This window comes from Phodopus roborovskii, unplaced genomic scaffold (assembly GCF_943737965.1).
Source record: "Phodopus roborovskii unplaced genomic scaffold, PHOROB, whole genome shotgun sequence".
Lineage (NCBI taxonomy): Eukaryota > Metazoa > Chordata > Mammalia > Rodentia > Cricetidae > Phodopus > Phodopus roborovskii.
In genome coordinates this window covers 14,613,597-14,633,476 of record NW_026126517.1, presented here as the reverse complement: position 1 = coordinate 14,633,476, position 19,880 = coordinate 14,613,597, and the positions used below count along the sequence as shown (strand labels likewise).

Below are 19,880 nucleotides of genomic sequence, written 5' to 3'. Positions count from 1 at the left end.
CGCGCCACGGGTGGTCGCGAGGCTGACGCCGGTCCGGGAGCCCGACCATTGGCCACTGAGCCGAGCCGGCGCTGCCCCGCGCGGGGGTGGCAGCACGTGCCGGGGGCGAGAGCGGAGACCGCAGCTATGGCGTCGTTACTTTGGGGAGGCGACGCTGGGGCGGCAGAGAGCGAGCGGCTGAACAGCCACGTAACCGCCGCTGAACAGGGGAGGGCCCACGGGCGGGAGCTAGAACAAGGACTCCCGAGGGAAGTCCCCGGGGGAGGGCTGCGCCCCTCGGGCGTTTGGAGTGGGTGTCAAGTGATGGGGGAGGTGTGGGCAGGAGTGGAAGGGCCATGGAAAGGGAGACACCCAGAGGGAGTGCAGACCTTTGATTTGAAAGGGCAAAGACCCCTGGAAATCCAGATAGAGAACGCAGCTGCTAGTCCTAGTTCTACTGAGTCTTCTCTCCTAATTTTGATCATTTAGCAGGTTTCCTATCTCTGTAGCCACCTTTCCCCTGTAGGTAGTGTAAACCCCCTTTCACCCAGGTGCTGCCCATATTCAGACCAAGAGACTGTGGAAACTGCCATCCTTTTATAGAATAATTCATACAGTGGACCGATTAATGAAATCGTTAATCCTTAACATTTGCAAAGGAAGCAGTTTGGGGTAGTCTTCCCTGCCCCTGCTGTAGGATAGCACCAGGCTTCCTGCTTCATGTCCTGCTTCCTAACATTGCTTGAAATTTGTGCCTTTCAATAGTTTTCAAATCTCGTCCACCCCAGGAAGAACCTCCGTGGTATTAGGAGTACCACAGTCCCAAACATAGGTGAGTGCGGCTAGGCTGATTCAGACTGGCTTAATTAAACATCTTTGCTTTCACCCGGTATCTGCTAGCTGAAATAGCTTTGGGTCCTTTTAATTTACATGCACGATCCTCTACCACCTTCCCAATCGGTAAAAACCTGTGAGAAATTTTAAGGGTGCACTATATTTTTTTTCTTTACAATTATTTCTCTTTTACCTTTTAGACGGCTCTCTTAACACCGAAGATGATGATGATGAAGACGATGTAGGTAAGAGACATTTGTTTGCATGTAGTTTTCTAGTATTACTTAGTTTATTATCACTTTAACAATATTACTGAATGTGACTGCACTGGGAAAGCACTATCTTTACTTTCTTTTTGAATGAATACTTTGAGACAAAAATACTAAATTAGGAGGGGGTATATTTCTTTAGACAAAATGGAAACTGCAAGAATTTTCAAATTTTACAGGGAAGAATTAGGTTCTGTCATGATTAAATGTTGGTTTGCTCAAGGTCAGGAGTTGGTGCAACAGACATGAGAAACTGGAACTTTGTAAAAGAGGGACTTCTCAGTGCTATGGTATTCCTTCTAGAACTTTCTTTTAGAAGAAAGATGAGAATAAGTTGCAGTTGTTGTGTATACTTCTACTGAGTATACAACTAATTAGATGCCATTTAGGAAGCTTGATGTCCCCTTTTGTTTTTGCTTTTCTAGTGGATTTGGCAGCCAATTCACTCTTAAACAAGTTAATCCGTCAGTCCTTAGTAGAATCCAGCCACCGTGTGGAAGTCTTACAGAAAGATCCCAGCTCTCCACTCTACTCGGTGAAAACATTTGAAGAATTACGGCTGTGAGTATCTTAACTCTTGGCATGTAAGAATGCTTATGCTAGCAAGCACTAGCTAGTATGCTGGTACTAAAAAACATCGGAACTCCCTTTATTTTCTAGTATGTTGTATTAAAATAGATTGTATATATTACATGCAATTAAACTCAAGCTTGGATACCCAAGTTGCCTAGCATACCTAGCATATTTTGGTAAAGGTAAATATTTTAATCTTACAGGAGTCAGAAGGATACCAAACCAAGCACAGCCATATTGTCACTCTCCATATCAGAATCAACACAGGCATTGATGACACAAATAATACCCTTAGCCACCTTTTCAAAAGTATAAGCCTACTTTACTAATCATAATGAGTTTTCATCCCCTAGGGCTGAAATCAGTATGAAGAAAATATATTCTAATAAAAAAAGGAAAGATAACAGATGCACGTGGCCAAACCAGGCTTATTTTGCCTGCCATACACAGTAGGCAGAATGGACCTGGTTAGGTAGCAGTTTGGCCAACCTCCAAAAGGCAAATCTAGACACACCTTTTGCTCATGCCTCAGGAACCCCATTGCTTGAATTTAGGGCCTGTGAGTGAGTGTGAACAGCTGCTGTATCCCTCATCCCAGGACTTGCTGTAGCTTGATGTTGCTTATATTTAGCAGGAAATTTTTACTTTGTAGTATAGAAATGGTTTGTGGATCTGGAAGATATCTTACTTGATTGCAGAGGATTAGATTCCTGTTTCTCATTTGGCCTTTGTTGCCAGGGTCCCAATTGGGAACACCCAATATGTGGTTTCCAAGAGAAAGATGTAGTAACCTATGAACTTATATAAAGGAAAATATCCAGCATCCTGATGCCCAGACATGTTCTAAGTGGTAGAGTCCTATTTGCGGTTAAAATGTGGCTGCCAGTCATCCACCATATAATGTAGTACATTAAGAACATCCAAATGTAGTCAGGAGACAGAGGTGGGTGATCGCTGAGTCTGAGGCCAGCCTGGTCTACAGAGAGAGTGCCAGGAAATCCAGGGCTACATAGTGAAACACTGTCTTGAAAAAAAAAAAAAAGACAAAAAAGAAAAGGACATTCAAAAGTATGAGTAAGTCACGAAAGGTGTCAACATTCCAGCCCACTCGTGTTGCTCTCATTCTGACATTTTGCAGAAAAGTATAGGAAAGATATATTTAAAGTTCTTATGTCAGCAAGGTGAGAGAAATGATTTCACCCCAGTAAAATGTTTTGTTTTCTGAAAATTTCTATCATTCTAAATTCCGTTTTGTTTCCCAGTTCATGGAAAAATAACACTTGTAGTAAATGGCTATACTCCTTTTACCCAGTGAATCTTCACCCACAGCCATCTCCCTAACAGAAAATTTGGCTGTAGGCCTTTCCCACATCCCTTAACATGGCCTTCCAGCCTAGATTATTATCTTAGTGGTTATTAACTTGGAGGCACGTTTGTATATAGTTAGGCAGGCAGGGGTGAGATATAGATAATGTATTTCTAAGTATTGTTTTCAGAGCTTGTAGATGATAAGTCTTCACTGCCAGCTTAACTGGATTTGGAATGACCTAGGTCATACATATATGGGGGTGTCTCTGAGGGTGTTTCCGGTGGGGTTTAGGTGAAGAGGAAAGAACACCACGCTTGTGGCACTGGGATCTGAGAGAAATGCAAGCCGAGCATCAGCTTGTATCTCTCTGTTTTCTGACTGCAGACACACTAAAAAGACACAGTGAAAACAGCAGCCTCACACTCGAACCAGCATGCCCTCCCCCACCACCAAAGTGGACTCTATCCCTTCTTAAACCCTGGGCCAAAATAAGCCCTTCTTAAGCTGCCTCTGTCGGGCACCATGTCATAGAAAAGTGACAATGCTCAATTTCAGTTTGGCTTGCCTCCAAAGTGCATCTTTGAAGTGTACAGTTCTAAAGACTGCTAACCAGCAGAGGCTTTGCATGTTTGAGAATTTTGTTTATTTATTTATTTAGCTATCTACCTGTGTTTCTATTTATCATTTTACAGAAAGGAAGAGTTGTTAAAAGGGATTTATGCAATGGGATTTAACAGACCATCCAAAATCCAAGAGATGGCCCTCCCTATGATGCTTGCACATCCGTGAGTTTACAGGGTAGTGGTCTTCCAAGTTGGTTGTTTTTTGGTTTCTTCTATTTATACCCAGGGTCTCATGTTCAATTTATACCCAGCCCTCTCCTCTTTTTCACAGTCCCCAGAACCTCATAGCACAAAGCCAGTCTGGAACCGGGAAAACTGCTGCCTTTGTCTTAGCAATGCTAAGCAGAGTGAACGCCTTGGAATTGTTTCCACAGGTAAGAAAATAATTGTAACTTGGATGCCAACAGTGTTTCAACAATGCCTGGTCTTTCTGCAAATATCTGATTACTGCAGTAAAATGAAGAGTAGGCAGGCATTCCTTCATAATATCCCAGAGTAATACACAGCACCAGCTATAGAGACCAGCTGCCTCCAGTCCCAGCCTTGCCCCCACTGCGCGCACCTAGCTGAGTGTCAGGGGCAAGTTAGTAAACTTCCTTGAAGCCTGCTTCCTTTCTGTAAAGTCAGCACTCTGAAAGGTATGGAGCAGCATTGGTCTGTCCACACTTGACTCCTCCATCCAGCCACCCATCCTAGTGCCTGGCTCATAGAGACGCTTCATTAAGCACTGGATGATGAATGAATGTGTGAGTAAGTGTTTTTCTCCTAAAGTCGTCATGTGGAGTCAGTGAAGTGACCTACATTTTTAGCACTGTGCTTGGAATAAATGAGCATATAGTGATGGTGGCTGCTTAGTGGTAGGGTCAAAAGGGCATACAGTTCACTCATTTACCAGAGGCTTTTGGGGGGCGGGGTGGAAACGTGTCACAGAGTGGCTGGTTGAGGCACCCAGCTCACAGTTCTGACCTCATCTCTTTTCACAAAAAAGAATCTGGTACTGTTGCCCTCTTTCCTCCAAAGGGAACTCACAGAGTTCTTTTACAGGCTGACTTCCCAAATGTGCTAAAAGCTTTTCTCAGCCAGCTGCCAGCGATCCCTATACATTGTAGGTGCATGGGATGGAGGCCAAGCACAGGAAGTATGCTTTCCAGATATGGGTACTGAAATTGATATTGAAACTAGTATCCATTAAATTATTCTAAGGAGCCATGCTTGGGCCTGTGTGTTGAAACCATGTATGGAAACTATTTTTAGCGCTTTGGTAGCTATGGTAGCCTTCTCTACCATAGATCCTGCATACGAGCACATTAAATATCACCAGTTTCTTCCATCAGCATCTTCATCCAACAGTCACCACTTCTATGTGAGATGAACTAACAAATGGGAGTAGGGGGATGTTATTCCTGCAGGATTATGCACTTATAATGTGGATTGAACAGAGCACACTGGGAACAGGCAGATTCTTAAGAGCAAGTAAAAAGGGATAGCTCTTGTACAAGCTGTGGTCTGTCTTGCCTTCTTCATGGATTCCCAGCTCCCTGCATCCCATCCCTTTCTCCCTCCATCAAAAGACAGTGACCAGTAACTTGTGTTTCTAAATAGCCCTTTAGAGAGGAATATATAAAGTAACTATATATATATATATTTTTTTTTTGCCCTTCAGCTCCCGCCCCTGCCGCCAGTATCAGCTACTTATTATCTGTCAAACTGTATTCAATTTTAAATATTTCATTCATCTAAAATCTTGTGTCATTTCTATGCCTCTTCCCATACAACTTTTAATTGTGGTTCAAATTTGAACAGTGGCTTGTATGAACCCTCCCCCTCCCCTCTTCTGTCTCACAGTGCCTCTGCCTGGCTCCTACCTATGAACTGGCTCTGCAGACTGGCCGTGTGGTTGAAAGGATGGGGAAATTCTGTGTGGATGTTGAAGTGATGTATGCCATTCGAGGAAATCGAAGTATGTACCCATCAGCCTGCCTTGGCAATCTGTTAAATCCTGGCTTCACACCTAAGTCCTCTGCTTTCTAGTCTCTAAAGTGGGGAAAACACCACTAAACGGAGCAGTGTAGACTTAAGCATTGGCGCAGCCTGGCATATAACGAGGATACAGCAAACAGTACATTATTCTCCCCTCTTGTAAAAGGATGCCTTTTGTTTTGTTTTGTTTTTTGTTTGTTTGTTTTTTAATAGTCTGCTTTTCAAGTCTTGGTGATTTTGTGCCAAGAAAGTTTTATTGGAGAGTTTTCATTGAAGTACTACATGCTTATCATGGAAACTGAACCTTTAAAGGATGAAGATTAGGAGATGGAAGTGTGCCCCTCTTTGCCCCAGGAAAAGGGCAGGAAGCCAGCTTTGCTCTCCTTGAGCCCTCCCACTCAGAGGAACCTGCACATTGGCTTCATTGAGTACTCACACCACCCTCTGACTGGCTTCACAGTATCATCCCATAGTTTTTACATCTAGACTTAGTGGACACTTTTGTTGTTGCCCGTTTGGAAAGGCTTTGTGGTTTGGAGGGTTTGGTTTTGTTTGGGGTGTACCAGAGATCGACACTGGGGCCTTGTGCATGCCAGCTGAATTCTCTCTCCTGAGTGTACCCCAGTTCCTGTGCCTGAGATGGGGTCTCGGCTCCCGCAGTGGTACACTGGCCATAACCTCACCCCAACTGCAGTCTCCAAAGCTTCCCTGCCCATAGTACCATACCTAACCAGTTTCTTCACCACCATGCCATTATTTCCACAGTACAGCAGAAATGCAGAATATGGTTTTGTTTGTTTGCTTTGCTTTGGATTTTGTTCTTTTGTTTTTTGTGGGCTTTATTGTTGCCGTTTGTTTGTTTGTTTGTTTTTGAGACATTGTCTCACTGTGTTGCCCAGGCTGGTCTTGAACTTACGTAAGCAAGTGATCATCTCACTTCAGCTTCCTGAGTAGCTAGGCCTATGGGATGCCACAGTATCCATTTTATCCCAGCATAGTTTCCTAAATGACCATGGAGCACAATCAAATAGACCTAGAACTCTGGAATCCATCCTAAAATTATGCAGACTCTAAATACACCCATGACCCTCAGGATTTGCCCTTGAAAACTGATAATGTGTCATCTTCTTACCACCAAGAACTTGTCACATCACCCTGGCTTGTGTCCTGTTAGAGTAAGTCTAGCTACTGTTTATATCTACAGGAACTTAAAACCCTTTTCTCCACAGTTCCTAGGGGCACTGAAGTCACCAAGCAGATTATAATTGGTACTCCTGGGACTGTCCTAGACTGGTGTTTCAAGCGAAAATTGATTGATTTGACTAAGATCCGTGTATTTGTCCTGGATGAAGCAGATGTGATGATTGACACCCAAGGATTCTCAGATCAGAGTATTCGTATCCAAAGGTAATCTTCACATTCATCCTTTCTCCTGGATTTTCAGTCTGAATGATGGATTTAGTTTGTCTACTCTTCCTAATGACTTTCATTTCTTCATTCCTTGCTCTCTTCACCTCCTGATTGACTTTGGGTTTTCACCAGCTCAGGGACCCTCAGACTGTTATATGCCCTCAGTGTGTGCTGTACTTTTGCAGTACAGGCCTCCAGGTGAAGCGTGTGTCCTGGAGTCACACCAGACTGGGTTACGACAGTTATGTTTTATATTCTGAGCAGAATCCTGAAGGAATCTGCTGAAGGCTGCCTTGAAGATGTGATGGCTAAGGGGCTAGAATAGAAAACATGTGGTCTTGGAGCAAGTCTAGTCCTGCTTCTAATTTGTAAGTAAATTGTACCATTTCCCCAGATTACTCTAGCAAATCACCAGAAGGGCTTCTGATAACACTTTTGGGCTTTTCCTCACACTCACTGCATTGAGATTTCTTTTTTGTTTTTCTTTCTTTTAATGAAGTTAAGGTGGTGGTGAACACCTTAAATCCTAGCACTCGGGAGGCAGGCAGAGGCAGGTGGATCTCTGTGAGTTGGAGGCCATCCTAATTGGCAAAGCAAGTTCCAGATAGCCAGAAGCTATTACACAGAGAAACCCTGTCTCAAGGGTAGGGTGGGGGGGGGAGTAGTATTCACTCAACTTTAAATTCAATAGTATTTCCTTGTGGTGGCGCTCATTTTTAATCCTAGCACTCAGGAGGCAGAGGCAGGTGGATTTCTGTGAGTTCGAGGCCAGCCTTGTTTACATAGTGAATTCCAAGAAACCCTGTCTCAAAAAAGGAAAGGAAAGGAAAGGAAAGGAAAGGAAAGGAAAGGAAAGGAAAGGAAAGGAAAGGAAAGGAAAGGAAATTCAATAGTATTTAAAATCTTATAGTAAGGAATAATAGTCTCCTGTCTGCTCAGTTCCAATAACATGCCTGTCTTTCCTGATGCCAACCTTCAGATCTTAAACACTGTACTCACATTACTGGTTCCTGATGTAAAGTCATTGTCTCCTTACTTCACAGTGTAGAAAGTAGACCTGAATTCTTTTAAACTACTACCGTTGCCCGTTCTCCCTGTCTCCTCTCCGTGGTTAAATCATGAGAGTTTGATTATGCCAGCACTGTTTATGTTGTTCTGAGTACACACATATGCATGCACCAACTGTTTGCTGCTGGGTTCAGCAGTGTAATGTTATTATTTTGTTTTTATTACACAGCTTTTCCTTTGGAGTTGATTATTGCCCTTTTCCCATGGCATTATCCCTGTGTAGGGATCTTTAGCTTTTCCCTATTTATTCCATCATGTGTGTCATATGCAAGTGGTTTCTTCCCATAGTCAAATCATGCTTTTTATGTTTATAACTTGTAATTATTTCTTTTATTTTTGAGAGTATAGTTATATTGTTTTTTCCTTTTCTTTCCTCCCTCCAACCATCCTATGTACCCCTCTTTGCTCTCTTTCAAATTCATGACCTCTTTTTGAAATTATTGTTACATACATATATGTATATGTTTGTACATACATTCCTTAGTAAATCCTGCTTGGTCTGCATAATGTTACTGTATGTGTGTTTCCAGGGATGGCCATTTGGTACTGGGCAAGCCATTAGTGTTCTCTGCCCTAGGGAAAGACTGTTTCTCTTGTTCTCAGCATTTTGTTTTGCCTGTAGTATTTTGTGTAGGGTTGAAGCCCACAGATAAATGTAGTCTTAACCTCAGGAAACTTCTCTTTATAGAAGAGACTATTAACACACACACACACACACACACACACACACACACACACACACACAACCAATCAACCAATCAAAATGCTGTTGTGGAGCCAAGTCTCATTGGATACATCTACAGAAATCTCCCCCACCTATGGCTCAGAGATCATTGAGGAAGAGGGGGAGAGAGACTGTAAGAGCCCAGGGGACAGGTGGTCTACTGTGATACTGTGTTTCCTGGTAATGTCAAAAGCTACATCCATAAAGAGTCAGTGACATGGCTGCCTAAACTTGCGATAAGCAAGGACAACAGCAGTAGACACACCAGAGTGGATGAAGGAAAGACCATGATGTCTCAAACCCTGTTTTTAACTTACTGGCTTGTATTTACCCTGGAGGTCTCTCAGGTCTCTCTTCCGCCTCTCTGGGTGTCCAGCCTGTGGTGTAGTTGAATCACAGCTGTGTTGTTTGCTCATTTGCTGTTGTGCCTTGCCCAGTTCCTGGATTCTTGTGTATTTCCTTAATGTTCTGGGTTGTATTTTCTGATCTCTTCTTTATAGCAAATAAGAAGTTCCTAGGCTTATTTTTTGTTTCTTTGTTTGTTTGTGTTTGTTTAGCTTTATGTATCTCACCATATTTTATTGTCATGTAAGTCTGATTTTTTGACTGGTGTTTATTGCATAGGAATCCTGCATTGAAAACTATTCTTCCTTCAATTTCAGATGTATGTTGAAGACAGAACAGTTTTCCCTAGGTAACTTTATACATAATCGACGTCACCCTGCTGTCCCAGACTTTGTTCTTAACCTACCGTTGGAGTCCCCTGCCACCTCTGTACCCTGATACATCTCACTGGAGTTTTTTGACTTTCATTATCAAAACTTGTGCCTGCAAGTTCTGGAAATTCTCTGAAGTTGTTTCTTTTCCTAGAATGACCAGCTATCAGAAAGCCAATACAGGACACAGTCATTGCAAACAATTATTAAAAATGGAAATAATTATATGCTGTGTCACTAAAGCAGGGTACCATTTCTGTTTCCTGGTGAGCCCTTCTCTGTCCCCCTTCTCACTGTGTTTACAGTTTGGAGAAGGACATCTGTTTACATTCATAGTTCATCTTTCCAGAGCTACCAACTGTGTAGTCAACATATGAGCTTGTCTTCATAGTTGACGATCTTAGCTAAGTGTAGACATTAAACTGAAAAGTGGCCCAAAATGTTGATAACAAAAGGCTCAATATCATGGTCAGGTATTACATGTTTTCTAAGATATCAAGTGCGAAGAATGTAAGAGATGTACCTGTTAGGATCATTTCTGGTTTGTTGATAAGGAATTTTGGGGGATGAATAGAATTTGCCAGAATTTATATTTACACTCTACTGCTAGTTTATCTTTGGATAACATACGCTCAAACCTGTCTTTTATTTTCTTAGTTTTATGTAAAGTTCGTATACATCTCCATTTTAGACTCTGTGTGTGTGTGTTTTGTGTGTGTGTGTGTGTGTGTGTGTGTGTTTTTGTGTGTGTGTGTGTGTGTGTGTACGTGCGCACGTGCATGTATGTTGAGAAAAACTTTTTTTGTAGCCCAGGCTGATCTGGGACTCACTATATGGTCTCGCTTGTCCTCAAACTCATACAGTCCTACCTCAGCCTCTTAAATGCTGAGATTTACAGGTGTGAGCCAACGTGCTTGACAGGGGACATGTTTTTGTTGCTGGGATGTGGTGTAGTGTGGGATTACAAGTCTGAAGCAGATTTAGAAGAGTCAGTTCTCATACCGAAAGCTGTGTCATCTGTTTCCAGCTCTTCTTCCTTTCCTTACGCACAGAACCTTTTATTTAGGCCGCAAACCAGGTCTCCCCTCACCCCTCCTTGAAATCAGACTCTTTTCTCATACAGTATGTCCAGATTATAGTTTTCCCTTTCTTCACTCCTCCAAGTGCCTCCCCACCTCCCCTCCCTTCTCCTCCAGATCTACTCCTTTTCTGTCTCTCATTAGAAAAGAGCAGGCTTCTAGGAGATAACAACCAACGATGATAAAATATAACAAGATGAAGCAAAAACTTTCATATCGAAGTTGAACACAGCAACCAAACAGGAGAAGAGTCGTCCCAAGAGCAGGCACAAGAGTCAGAGACCCACCCGTTCTTACACGAGGAGTCCCGTAAGAATATTAAGCTGAAAGCTGTAACATATACTCAGACCCATGTGGGCGCTGTGTCCGCTGCTTCATTCAGTCTGTGAGTTCACACAAGCCTTGCTCCAGGGACAGCCTTATTCTCCTGTCCTCTATTACCTCTGCCTCTTACACTCCTCCTTTCCCCTCTCCTGTGGGATTCCCTGAGCTCTGGGGTGAAGGATGTGGTGGAGACATCCCACTAAGTTTTGTATAAACCAGGCCTGGAATTCTCTCTACTTAAGACTCATTTTCACTGGAGAAATTTTTACATGACTCATAAGTATACATATCCAGTTTTTACTGAAAATGAGTCAGAAACAAAATTATTTAAAACATTAAAACATAAAGCATATAATTTTATCATTAATGATAAAATCAAACTTGCAGAATGATGAAATGGATGTGCCTTTTATCAAGAACTAAACATTGTCTGAAACAAAACGTATTAAGTATTTTCTAGAGTTGATTGATATTTTTAAATTGCCAATGTTGGGAATACCACTATGCATTAGTATTTAATAAAAATAGCAGAAATATGTTTCACACCATTTTGGAAATTGTTAGAATTTTTTAGAATTTTTTTTTCCTAACCCCCAATCCATCGTTAATGAAACTTTTTTTTTTTTAATGAAACTCAAGTCAACAACTCAGCAGTTTTTAAAATCAAATAGCCCAGCAATTATACCATACTAATTTGAGAAGAACATGCTAAGGACTATTTCTATGAGAGCAGAAAGCTTTGTAGGGAGCTCACACACATACAGTAGTGATCAGTCTGAACTGAGTGTCTCAAGCAGTGTTTGTTGATATTTTGTATGGCTTTGATGGCAGTCATGGCACAGAGTGAACCTGCCAAGTACTCAGAACCAAGACTTGGGGAAGTCACACTTTGCGACCCAGGCAAGCTCTCCTAGAAACACCTCCTGTTCGTTTTGAATTAATTGTTGGCCTGCCCTCAAATGCCTTTTACTCAGTCGCAGACTGTTTCACAGTCCCCACAGTACCCAGATGGGGTCAAAGCCCACAGTTTAAGATGCTGTGCTGTAAACCATGAGCTGCAGCTACTCCAGGTCATGGAGATAGATAACTGAGAGGCTACTGCTGTCACCTCAGCACTGGCTCTTGAGGAATCCAAATGTAGAAATTTGTAAGCATTGCCTTTCTCCCTGAACTCACAACTCTGTCTCTACACTGGCCTCTCATGCCCATGCCCATGCCCCCATCACCCAGTCTAAAGGCTTTCCTCTGGGTGCTGTGTTAATTTGTGTTTTGTTGTTGTGCATGTCCTTCCTTCTGAGGTTAAAATGGCAGCCTTTGGCTTTCTTTTTCTGTCTCGATCATACTGGTGGTGTTTTCTGGTTGTTTCTTTTCCATCTCTTTTCTTTTTTCTAAAAGATTTATTACATAAAGTGTTCTGCCTGCATGTATTCCTGCAGGCCAGAAGAGAGCACCAGATCTCATTACAGATGATTGTGGTTGCTGGGAATTGAACTCAGAACCTCTGCAAGAGCAGCCCATGCATGCTCTTAACTGCTGAGCCATCTCTCCAGCCCCCACTTCCTTTTCTTGTGTTATGGATGCAGCATCCACTTTGTCTCTGAGGGTGCTGATTTCAGTATTTTTGCAGGATATTGTTGCTGCTGCTTTGGGTTTTTTTTGGTCTGTTGCCGGTTTCAGCATCTTCTCTGAACTGGCCAGCTCCACTGTTTTGTTTGTTTGCTGCATCTGTCTTTCACAAAAGGGTGGACCTTTCTTCTCCCTTTCTGGCAAACCTTGCCTATTCTTTCACAATTTGAGAAACTAAAATTCCAGTAGACAGTGTACTTCTATTTTGGAAGCTTTACTTTAGGGTGGTTATCATTTGGGAACATTAGACTAGAACTATGTGATGCTCCAGTCTCCTTCCAGGTGGTAGAACTTGGCTATAGGCAGAAGTTTCTGTCCTGCAGCACCTCCCAAATAAACACACTGAGGTATATTAATTACAAATGCTTGGCTAATAGCTCAGGCTTGTTACTAGCTAACTTTTACCTTTAAATTTACCCATATTTCTTATCTACTCTTTGCCATGTGGCTTGGTATCTTTTCTCAGTCCAGAATGGCCATCTTGCTTTGCTCTGCATCTGCTGGAAGCTCTTCTGACTCTGCGCTTCCTCATCCCATCATTCTTGGTCTGGCATTCCCGCCTAACTTTATCCTGTTCAGCTATTGGCCAGGGGGCTTCTTTACTAAACCAATCACAGTGACATATATTCACACAGTGTAAAAGAATATTCCACACTTGGCTGCTGGCAGTCTGTGTGAGAAGAGGCTATCAGGAATTATGCATGTTTTCATTTATTTTGTTCCCTTGAGCCATGTGACTTATGTCCACCTACCATTAAGGCTCATTGTTCTAGATGTGGCATTTCTGCACAAGTCTCCTGGTAGTAAGTGCTTAGCTGCTGGAGTAAGGGATCCAACTGTTCGTTATGGCTAGAGGCCAAGGGACCCCCCCCCCCTTGCTATCCTCTATCACCAGTAAGTTAGTGTGTTTATGTTGTGGATTAGCGATGGAACTCAAGATTTAGAAGTCAAAGGGGGCTTCTGAAAAGGCCCCTTTGTTTCCTGCTCAGGAGAATACTAATAACAATTAGAGCCCTTGTGGTGGTTGCTCACCACCCCCCAATCTGTTTTCCTTTCTTTCGGTTGTTAAAACAGTTAAGTGATTCACTTCATTCCCCTTAGATGTGTATCCTGTGTGAGACTGCTGCATGTCACGTAGGAGGGGATTGACGTGAGTGACTGCTGGCCCTCCAGAATGTATACCTAAACTTATTCCATATATATTGTTCCCAATTCTTGGTGGCAGACAGGGACAGGGTGTTTGACTTACTGCATGATGGTGGAGCTGATGACAGCACAGAGCAGCTGAGGCCAGGCCTTGAAGAGTGACAGGCTGCTATCTGGGTGACGGCCATCTTCCTTTCTCTTTCAGAGCTTTACCCTCCGAATGCCAGATGCTCCTCTTCTCGGCAACCTTTGAGGACTCAGTATGGCAGTTTGCTGAACGAATCATTCCTGACCCCAATGTTATCAAGTTACGAAAAGAGGAACTGACCCTGAACAACATCCGACAGTATTATGTGTTGTGTGAAAACAGAAAAGACAAATATCAAGCCCTGTGTAACATCTATGGTGGCATCACCATTGGCCAGGCCATCATCTTCTGCCAGGCAAGCCTGCTGACTGTGTCTTTGCCACGGACAGATTCCGTGCAAGTGGACGGGGATACTGTGAACAAATCCAGTCTAGCCAGGCTGGCACTGTGTTCAGTTTAACCCTCAGATCAGCTTTGAATAGAATCTCCCATTTCAGGGCAGAACTTAGGAAGCTTGGCTGATGGATTAGGATCGTAAATAAAGGTCCCTTTTTGGAAGCCCTGCCGCTAACACATCCTAACACATGAGGTTTCCTGTAGCTTTTCCAAGTCTATGATGTTATGTATACTGATGCCCAGCTATGTGGGCTGCGTTGGGGGAAGTTGTGTTGTGTTTGCTTTTTGTTGTCTGACCTTTTTCATGCTCATGTGTTTTATTTTTGTCCCTACCATGTGAACATTGTATGAGCAGAGATACATCCCCTACTCTAGCCTGGCATCTGCTGGCATGTGGGCAGAACTGAAATCCTCTGTAGAATGAGACAAGTTCAGCTCTGCCCCAGGATAGCCATGCACACTGGGCAAGTTACTTAGCTTTGGAATTGTTTCCTTTTGGGGCCATCTAACAAAAATAATGGTGATGATGAAGCAGACATGGGGTAGCTGTTTCACTGTGTACATAAAGATGGTTAATTACATGGCTCCTGCAAAGAACTCTTGTAGTACTTGTTGGTTTTGTCATCTGTTTGTGGAAAGGAAGGGCAAAGCTTGGCCAGGTTGACTATGATTCTTAGAATTGCAGAGACTGCCATGTCACAGTCTAGGGCTTCTTGGAAGACTGAGAGAGGAAGGAATCAAAATCCCTGTGCAGCTCTCACCCTGCACCCATGGGCACCACAGGGATAGCTGGTCTGCTTTGACCCACTGCTTTCGTTTCTCTCATAGACACGTCGAAATGCCAAGTGGCTGACTGTGGAGATGATGCAAGATGGCCACCAGGTGTCCTTGCTAAGTGGGGAACTCACAGTGGAACAGCGAGCTTCCATCATCCAGAGGTTCCGAGATGGGAAAGAGAAAGTTCTTATAACAACCAACGTCTGTGCTCGAGGTTCGTGCAAATTGAGTGTTACTGTGAAATTTCTACAGCCATGTAAACACCACTGTAACCAAAATCAGAATCAGAACCTGCACCTCTCTAACATTGCCCTATCTTTCTCTGCACTTAATCTCCTCCCAGCACATAGCCTCTGGCAACTGCTGATAAGATTTCTCTGCCAGACTGCCGCCCAAGTTGACTCATATAGTGTGTATAGCCTTTGCTTCTGACTTTGTCCGCCTAACATGCGTGGTGCTGCTGAATTTCCCCAGCTTTGTTTGCTACCTGCAACAGCAGTTTCGTTCCTTTTCATTGGCAATAGTATTCCACCGATAGTTCAGTCACTTGCCAGTTGGGTATTTGAATTGCTTACAGCTAGGGGTTACTTTGAATGCATCTGTAATAAAAACTCACGGGTAGGTCTTTGCATGCACATGCATCTTCATTTCTCTTGGGTACATTCCTGGCAGTGGAACTGCTTTCTAGGAAACTGCAGCTCTTCCACTGTGTCTCAAGCATTGTGCTCGCCCACCAACAGGGTGCACTCCCATTCCGTTGATCCACATCCTTGTTCATTAATCTTGTCAGTTTCTTGTTTCTGCCATTCAGGATGGACATGTATAGCATCTCCATGTGGCTTTCATTTGCATTGCCCTAATAACTAATAATGTCAGCGTTATTAGTATCTCTTGTGTTTCGAGTTTTAAATCTACAGTTTTGGGCTCAGGGGTGTTAAGAAAGGGAACTACCTATTTTCTTTATTCCCACATCCTTGCTTGGACCCTATACGCAAACCATGTTCTCTAGGTCAGCCTATACACAAACCATGTGGCCACTAACTATATCAGCTCCTGAGCACTGGAAACACCACAGTATGACTGAGGAACTGGATTTTATTTTTTAATTTAGCTCATTTAAATGTGAATAGTCAGTGTAGTGAATATCTCACTACAAGTCAGATGAAGTTTCTTGGTTTCCTTTTTGGACAGAACAGTCTCGGGAAAGGGGCACAGAAAACTCCAGGCGAAGGCTCAGCAGAGAAGGCAGATCATGATATGGCCAGCCTGTCAGTGTGGGGATGGAAGGCCCAGAGAGTATAGAGGTATCCTAGGCAGCACTAGGGTTGAAAAGTATTGAAGGAAGGAAAGAAGGAAGAGAGGGAAAGAGAGAGGAAGGGAGGGGAAGGGAGGGAGGGAAGGAAGGGGGAGGCAGGCAGTTTCAATTATTTTTTAATGCTGGGGATTGAACCCAGGCCCTCATGCTTGCAAAGTAGGCAAGCTACACTGAGCCACACCACTTGCCTATTGGGTAGGAAGATACAGTGGCTTTGGGAAATGGCTGTGCCTTGTGCTGGAACTGCAGATGAAGATGAGATGAGCTCATAGGTGGTTTGAGGGCTTGAGGAGGATATTCTTGGCTATGAGCACAAGTGTCGTGGATGTTGCTGTGGTGACCATCCTGTGAGATGCTGAAGAGTGGGAGAAGAGATAGAGGAAAAAGCACTATATCATGGAATGCAAAGTGCTAGCTGTAACAGTTGAGGCAAGGGATGCAAAAAAGAGCTGATGAGAACATAGCCATGGGATAGAGTTGAGCCGCATCCCACAATGAGCAAGAAGACCCTGCACCTATGAGCCTGCAGGGGACTTGGCTCCACAAGTAGGGAGGAGCTTGGTCGTGTATGCTCGGTGAGGGCCCCTGTCTCCAGCCACATATACGTATACACGCCTTGTGCCTGCTTAGATTTCTGCAGAATTAGCCTTGATTATCATCACAGACACTGCAGTTTGCAAGCAAACTGGCCTATTCTCTGACCCACTGGTGAGAATTCCTTTGGCAAATACAGTTCTTGATGGATTTGTCCCAAAGAAATTATCACAGGACCCTATAGTATCTTTCTTCTCCTAGGAATTGATGTGAAACAGGTCACCATTGTTGTGAACTTTGACCTTCCTGTAAACCAATCAGAGGAGCCAGACTATGAAACCTACCTCCACCGTATAGGGCGGACAGGACGCTTTGGGAAGAAAGGTCTCGCCTTCAACATGATTGAAGTGGATAAGCTGCCCCTGCTTATGAAAATTCAGGACCATTTCAGTAAGTAGCAGGCTTCCATGTGCTCAGTGGGAGCCACAGACTTGCTTATACTGGCCATGAGGGCAGAGAGGGGTTGTGTGAAGCAAAAGCCAAGAGGAAATAGCTTCTAATTCATAGGACAAGAGTCATAGCAAACGCCAAGTGATTAATAATTGCGTTATGGCTAAACAGAAGTTTAAGCATCAAGTAGAATTTACATGAGCTCATTCTGCAGTCTGTAGAGTTGTATAAGCCCATAGAGCAAGACCACAAAGTTATGACACCCTTTAGGATACATTGTGTGTCAGTTTCCTCTTTATAGTTTCTCCCTCTTGTCTCACTCTCTTACACAGAACAGTCCTGACTTTGAGCTTTGTGACCCTTTCCCTGCCCCACACCTAAACAAGCAGGCTCAGCTAGTCTGCTGGGGTCTGGAACTGAGAGAATGCACTCATGGGAGCCCCAGGAGTTACATCACCTAGTAGCTGTACCCCCTCCTGCAAAAGCCAAGTGTAGTGGCACACGCCTTTAATACCAACACTCAGGAGGCAGAGGCAGTAGGATCTCTGAGTTCAAGGCAGCCTGGTCCATAGGTAGTTCCAGAACAGGCAGAGCCACATAGTAAGAATCTGTCTTGAAGAAACAAACAAACAAACAAAATTACCCTAAGCCCAAGAGAGTGTAGATGTGGGTGGGGAACATGGAAATAAGGCATTAGGTACCATCTTCTTGGACTGGACTTGTTGGAAGTAGTGGGCACACTCTCCAGGAAGTGGACTCACAGAAGAACATTTGGAATGGAATTTGTAAAGGTTTTCAGGCTGCTGCACAGCCCAAGGACCCATTAAATAATTGCTTAGGCACTAGCTTCAGTGGATAGGAGAGAGGCACAGTGCAGGCTATGCTGGACTCTTGGGAAGTAACTACAGGGAGACTTGGCCCTCCCTGGCTTTGCTCGCTGTCAGCATAGCCTCTTTTTGCTCAAGCTATCCAGACTCGTACATTCTGGATCCAGTCCATTTGCTGCTGTTCTAGCTTTGTGGGTCAGCTGTTTGGTAAGTGTCTGTTACTTACTTTGAGCTTTCTATGCAGAATTCCACAAGAGCAGGGTGTTTGTTCTTTTGTTTGTTAGTTGAGACAGGGTCTTACTATGTAGCCCTGCTGTCCTGGAACTCACTCTGTAGACCAAGCTGTCCTCGAACTCACAGAGTTCGACCTGCCTATGCCCCCTTAGTGCTGAGATTAAAGGTGTGCTCCACCACACCCTGCTTAGAAACACGTATTTTCAAAGGTGTCACTGTTTTCGAAAAGTTTTGCTGGCTGGAATGAACTTGCATTTAGGACGTGGGATGAGACTGGTCCTTTCTCTTTCGTTCTTTCAGATAGCAATATTAAGCAGCTCGACCCAGAAGACATGGATGAGATTGAAAAGATCGAATATTGAAGAGAGAGGCCTTTGTTGTTTGTGGGAGAATGTTCCAGCAGGGCTTGAAGATAATTTTCTGTTGAGGCTTTGTCAAGGTGAAACTGTCACAGATGAGAAAATAAATGTCATGGTACTTACTCTTCATTCTAAGACCTGAGGTCTTTTTGAACCAAATTAATTCAAAACATGTTATTGTTTTAAAATGAGAATGCAAGATTCCTTCTAATCCTTTTTACAGTCTCCCTGAGCTGCATATAGATGGTATTTAGATTTTACAACAGTAACTATTTATAAACCTGGCCACGAGAGGGCAGTAGAACATCACTGAATTTAGAATTTAAGCTGGCAGGACAGAGAAAATCCACCCATTTTCAGTTCTAGCTCACAGACTGCCCTTTCTCCATATTGATTTCCCCATTCCCACCCCATGCTCTCGGGTGAAAGTATACTTTATAACTTTGGAAGAAAGAGCATTTTGCCTTTTTATATTTAAGGTGACATCCAGAATTTCTGACTGTTTCCCTGTCTTCAAATCAGAAAAGGTTTATTCTGTCATGTTATTTCACAATCTTTAAAAATGTGGCTTTATTATAGACATTTCAAAAAAAAAATGGGCAGTGGAGATTTCAAAAACAACAAGCCAGCACCTGGGGAGATGTGGCTCAGCAGGTACAGTGTTGACTGTGCTGGCTGTGCAAGCCTGAGGATCTGAGTTCACATCCCCGCACAGAGCTGGAGTCAGAGACACAGATCCAGGAGCTCACAGGCCGATTCAGTCTAACTGAAATGGCAAGCTCTTGCTTCAGGCACTGTCTTGGAAACCAGGTAGAAAGCAGAGATGTCAGCCTCTATCCTTCACATGCCCACAAACATCCGCCCTCACACACGTATGCATGTACACACGCACACACATGCTTGCATCACATGAATCCACCAAAAAATTAAGACCCAACTAAGCCCAGAAGTAACATGTCAGGGAGTCACAGGTTTTGTTCCTAAGAGCTTCATGTAGCAGAGTATGGCGGCACATACCTGCAATGCCAGCATTCAGGAAGCAGAGTCAGGTGGATCCCCACAAGTCTGGGGCCAGCCTAGTCAACACAGCAAGACCCTGAGTTCCAAGGGAAATTTTAAATCTTCACGAGAATCCAGACATTTCTCTGCAAGCAAAATTGTTCTTAATTACCACATTTGCTACTAGAAATTAAATCATAAGCTTGAAAAAAAAAAAAGGTTAAAGGTTAGATTCTCACAG

At 43.4% G+C, this 19,880-nt stretch overlaps 1 protein-coding gene across 1 annotated transcript; it reads left to right on the top strand.

Moving 5' to 3' along the window:
- Ddx25 (DEAD-box helicase 25) lies at positions 1–18,775 on the top strand. The gene is made up of 12 exons (XM_051197068.1): positions 1–189; positions 745–811; positions 1,014–1,058; positions 1,508–1,643; positions 3,657–3,749; positions 3,859–3,961; positions 5,433–5,547; positions 6,797–6,974; positions 13,866–14,103; positions 14,973–15,135; positions 17,032–17,220; positions 18,582–18,775. Exons 1-12 carry the CDS (start codon positions 127–129, stop codon positions 18,641–18,643), a joined length of 1,452 nt encoding a protein of 483 aa, XP_051053025.1. The 5' UTR covers positions 1–126; the 3' UTR covers positions 18,644–18,775.
- Positions 18,776–19,880: the final 1,105 nt, after the last annotated feature.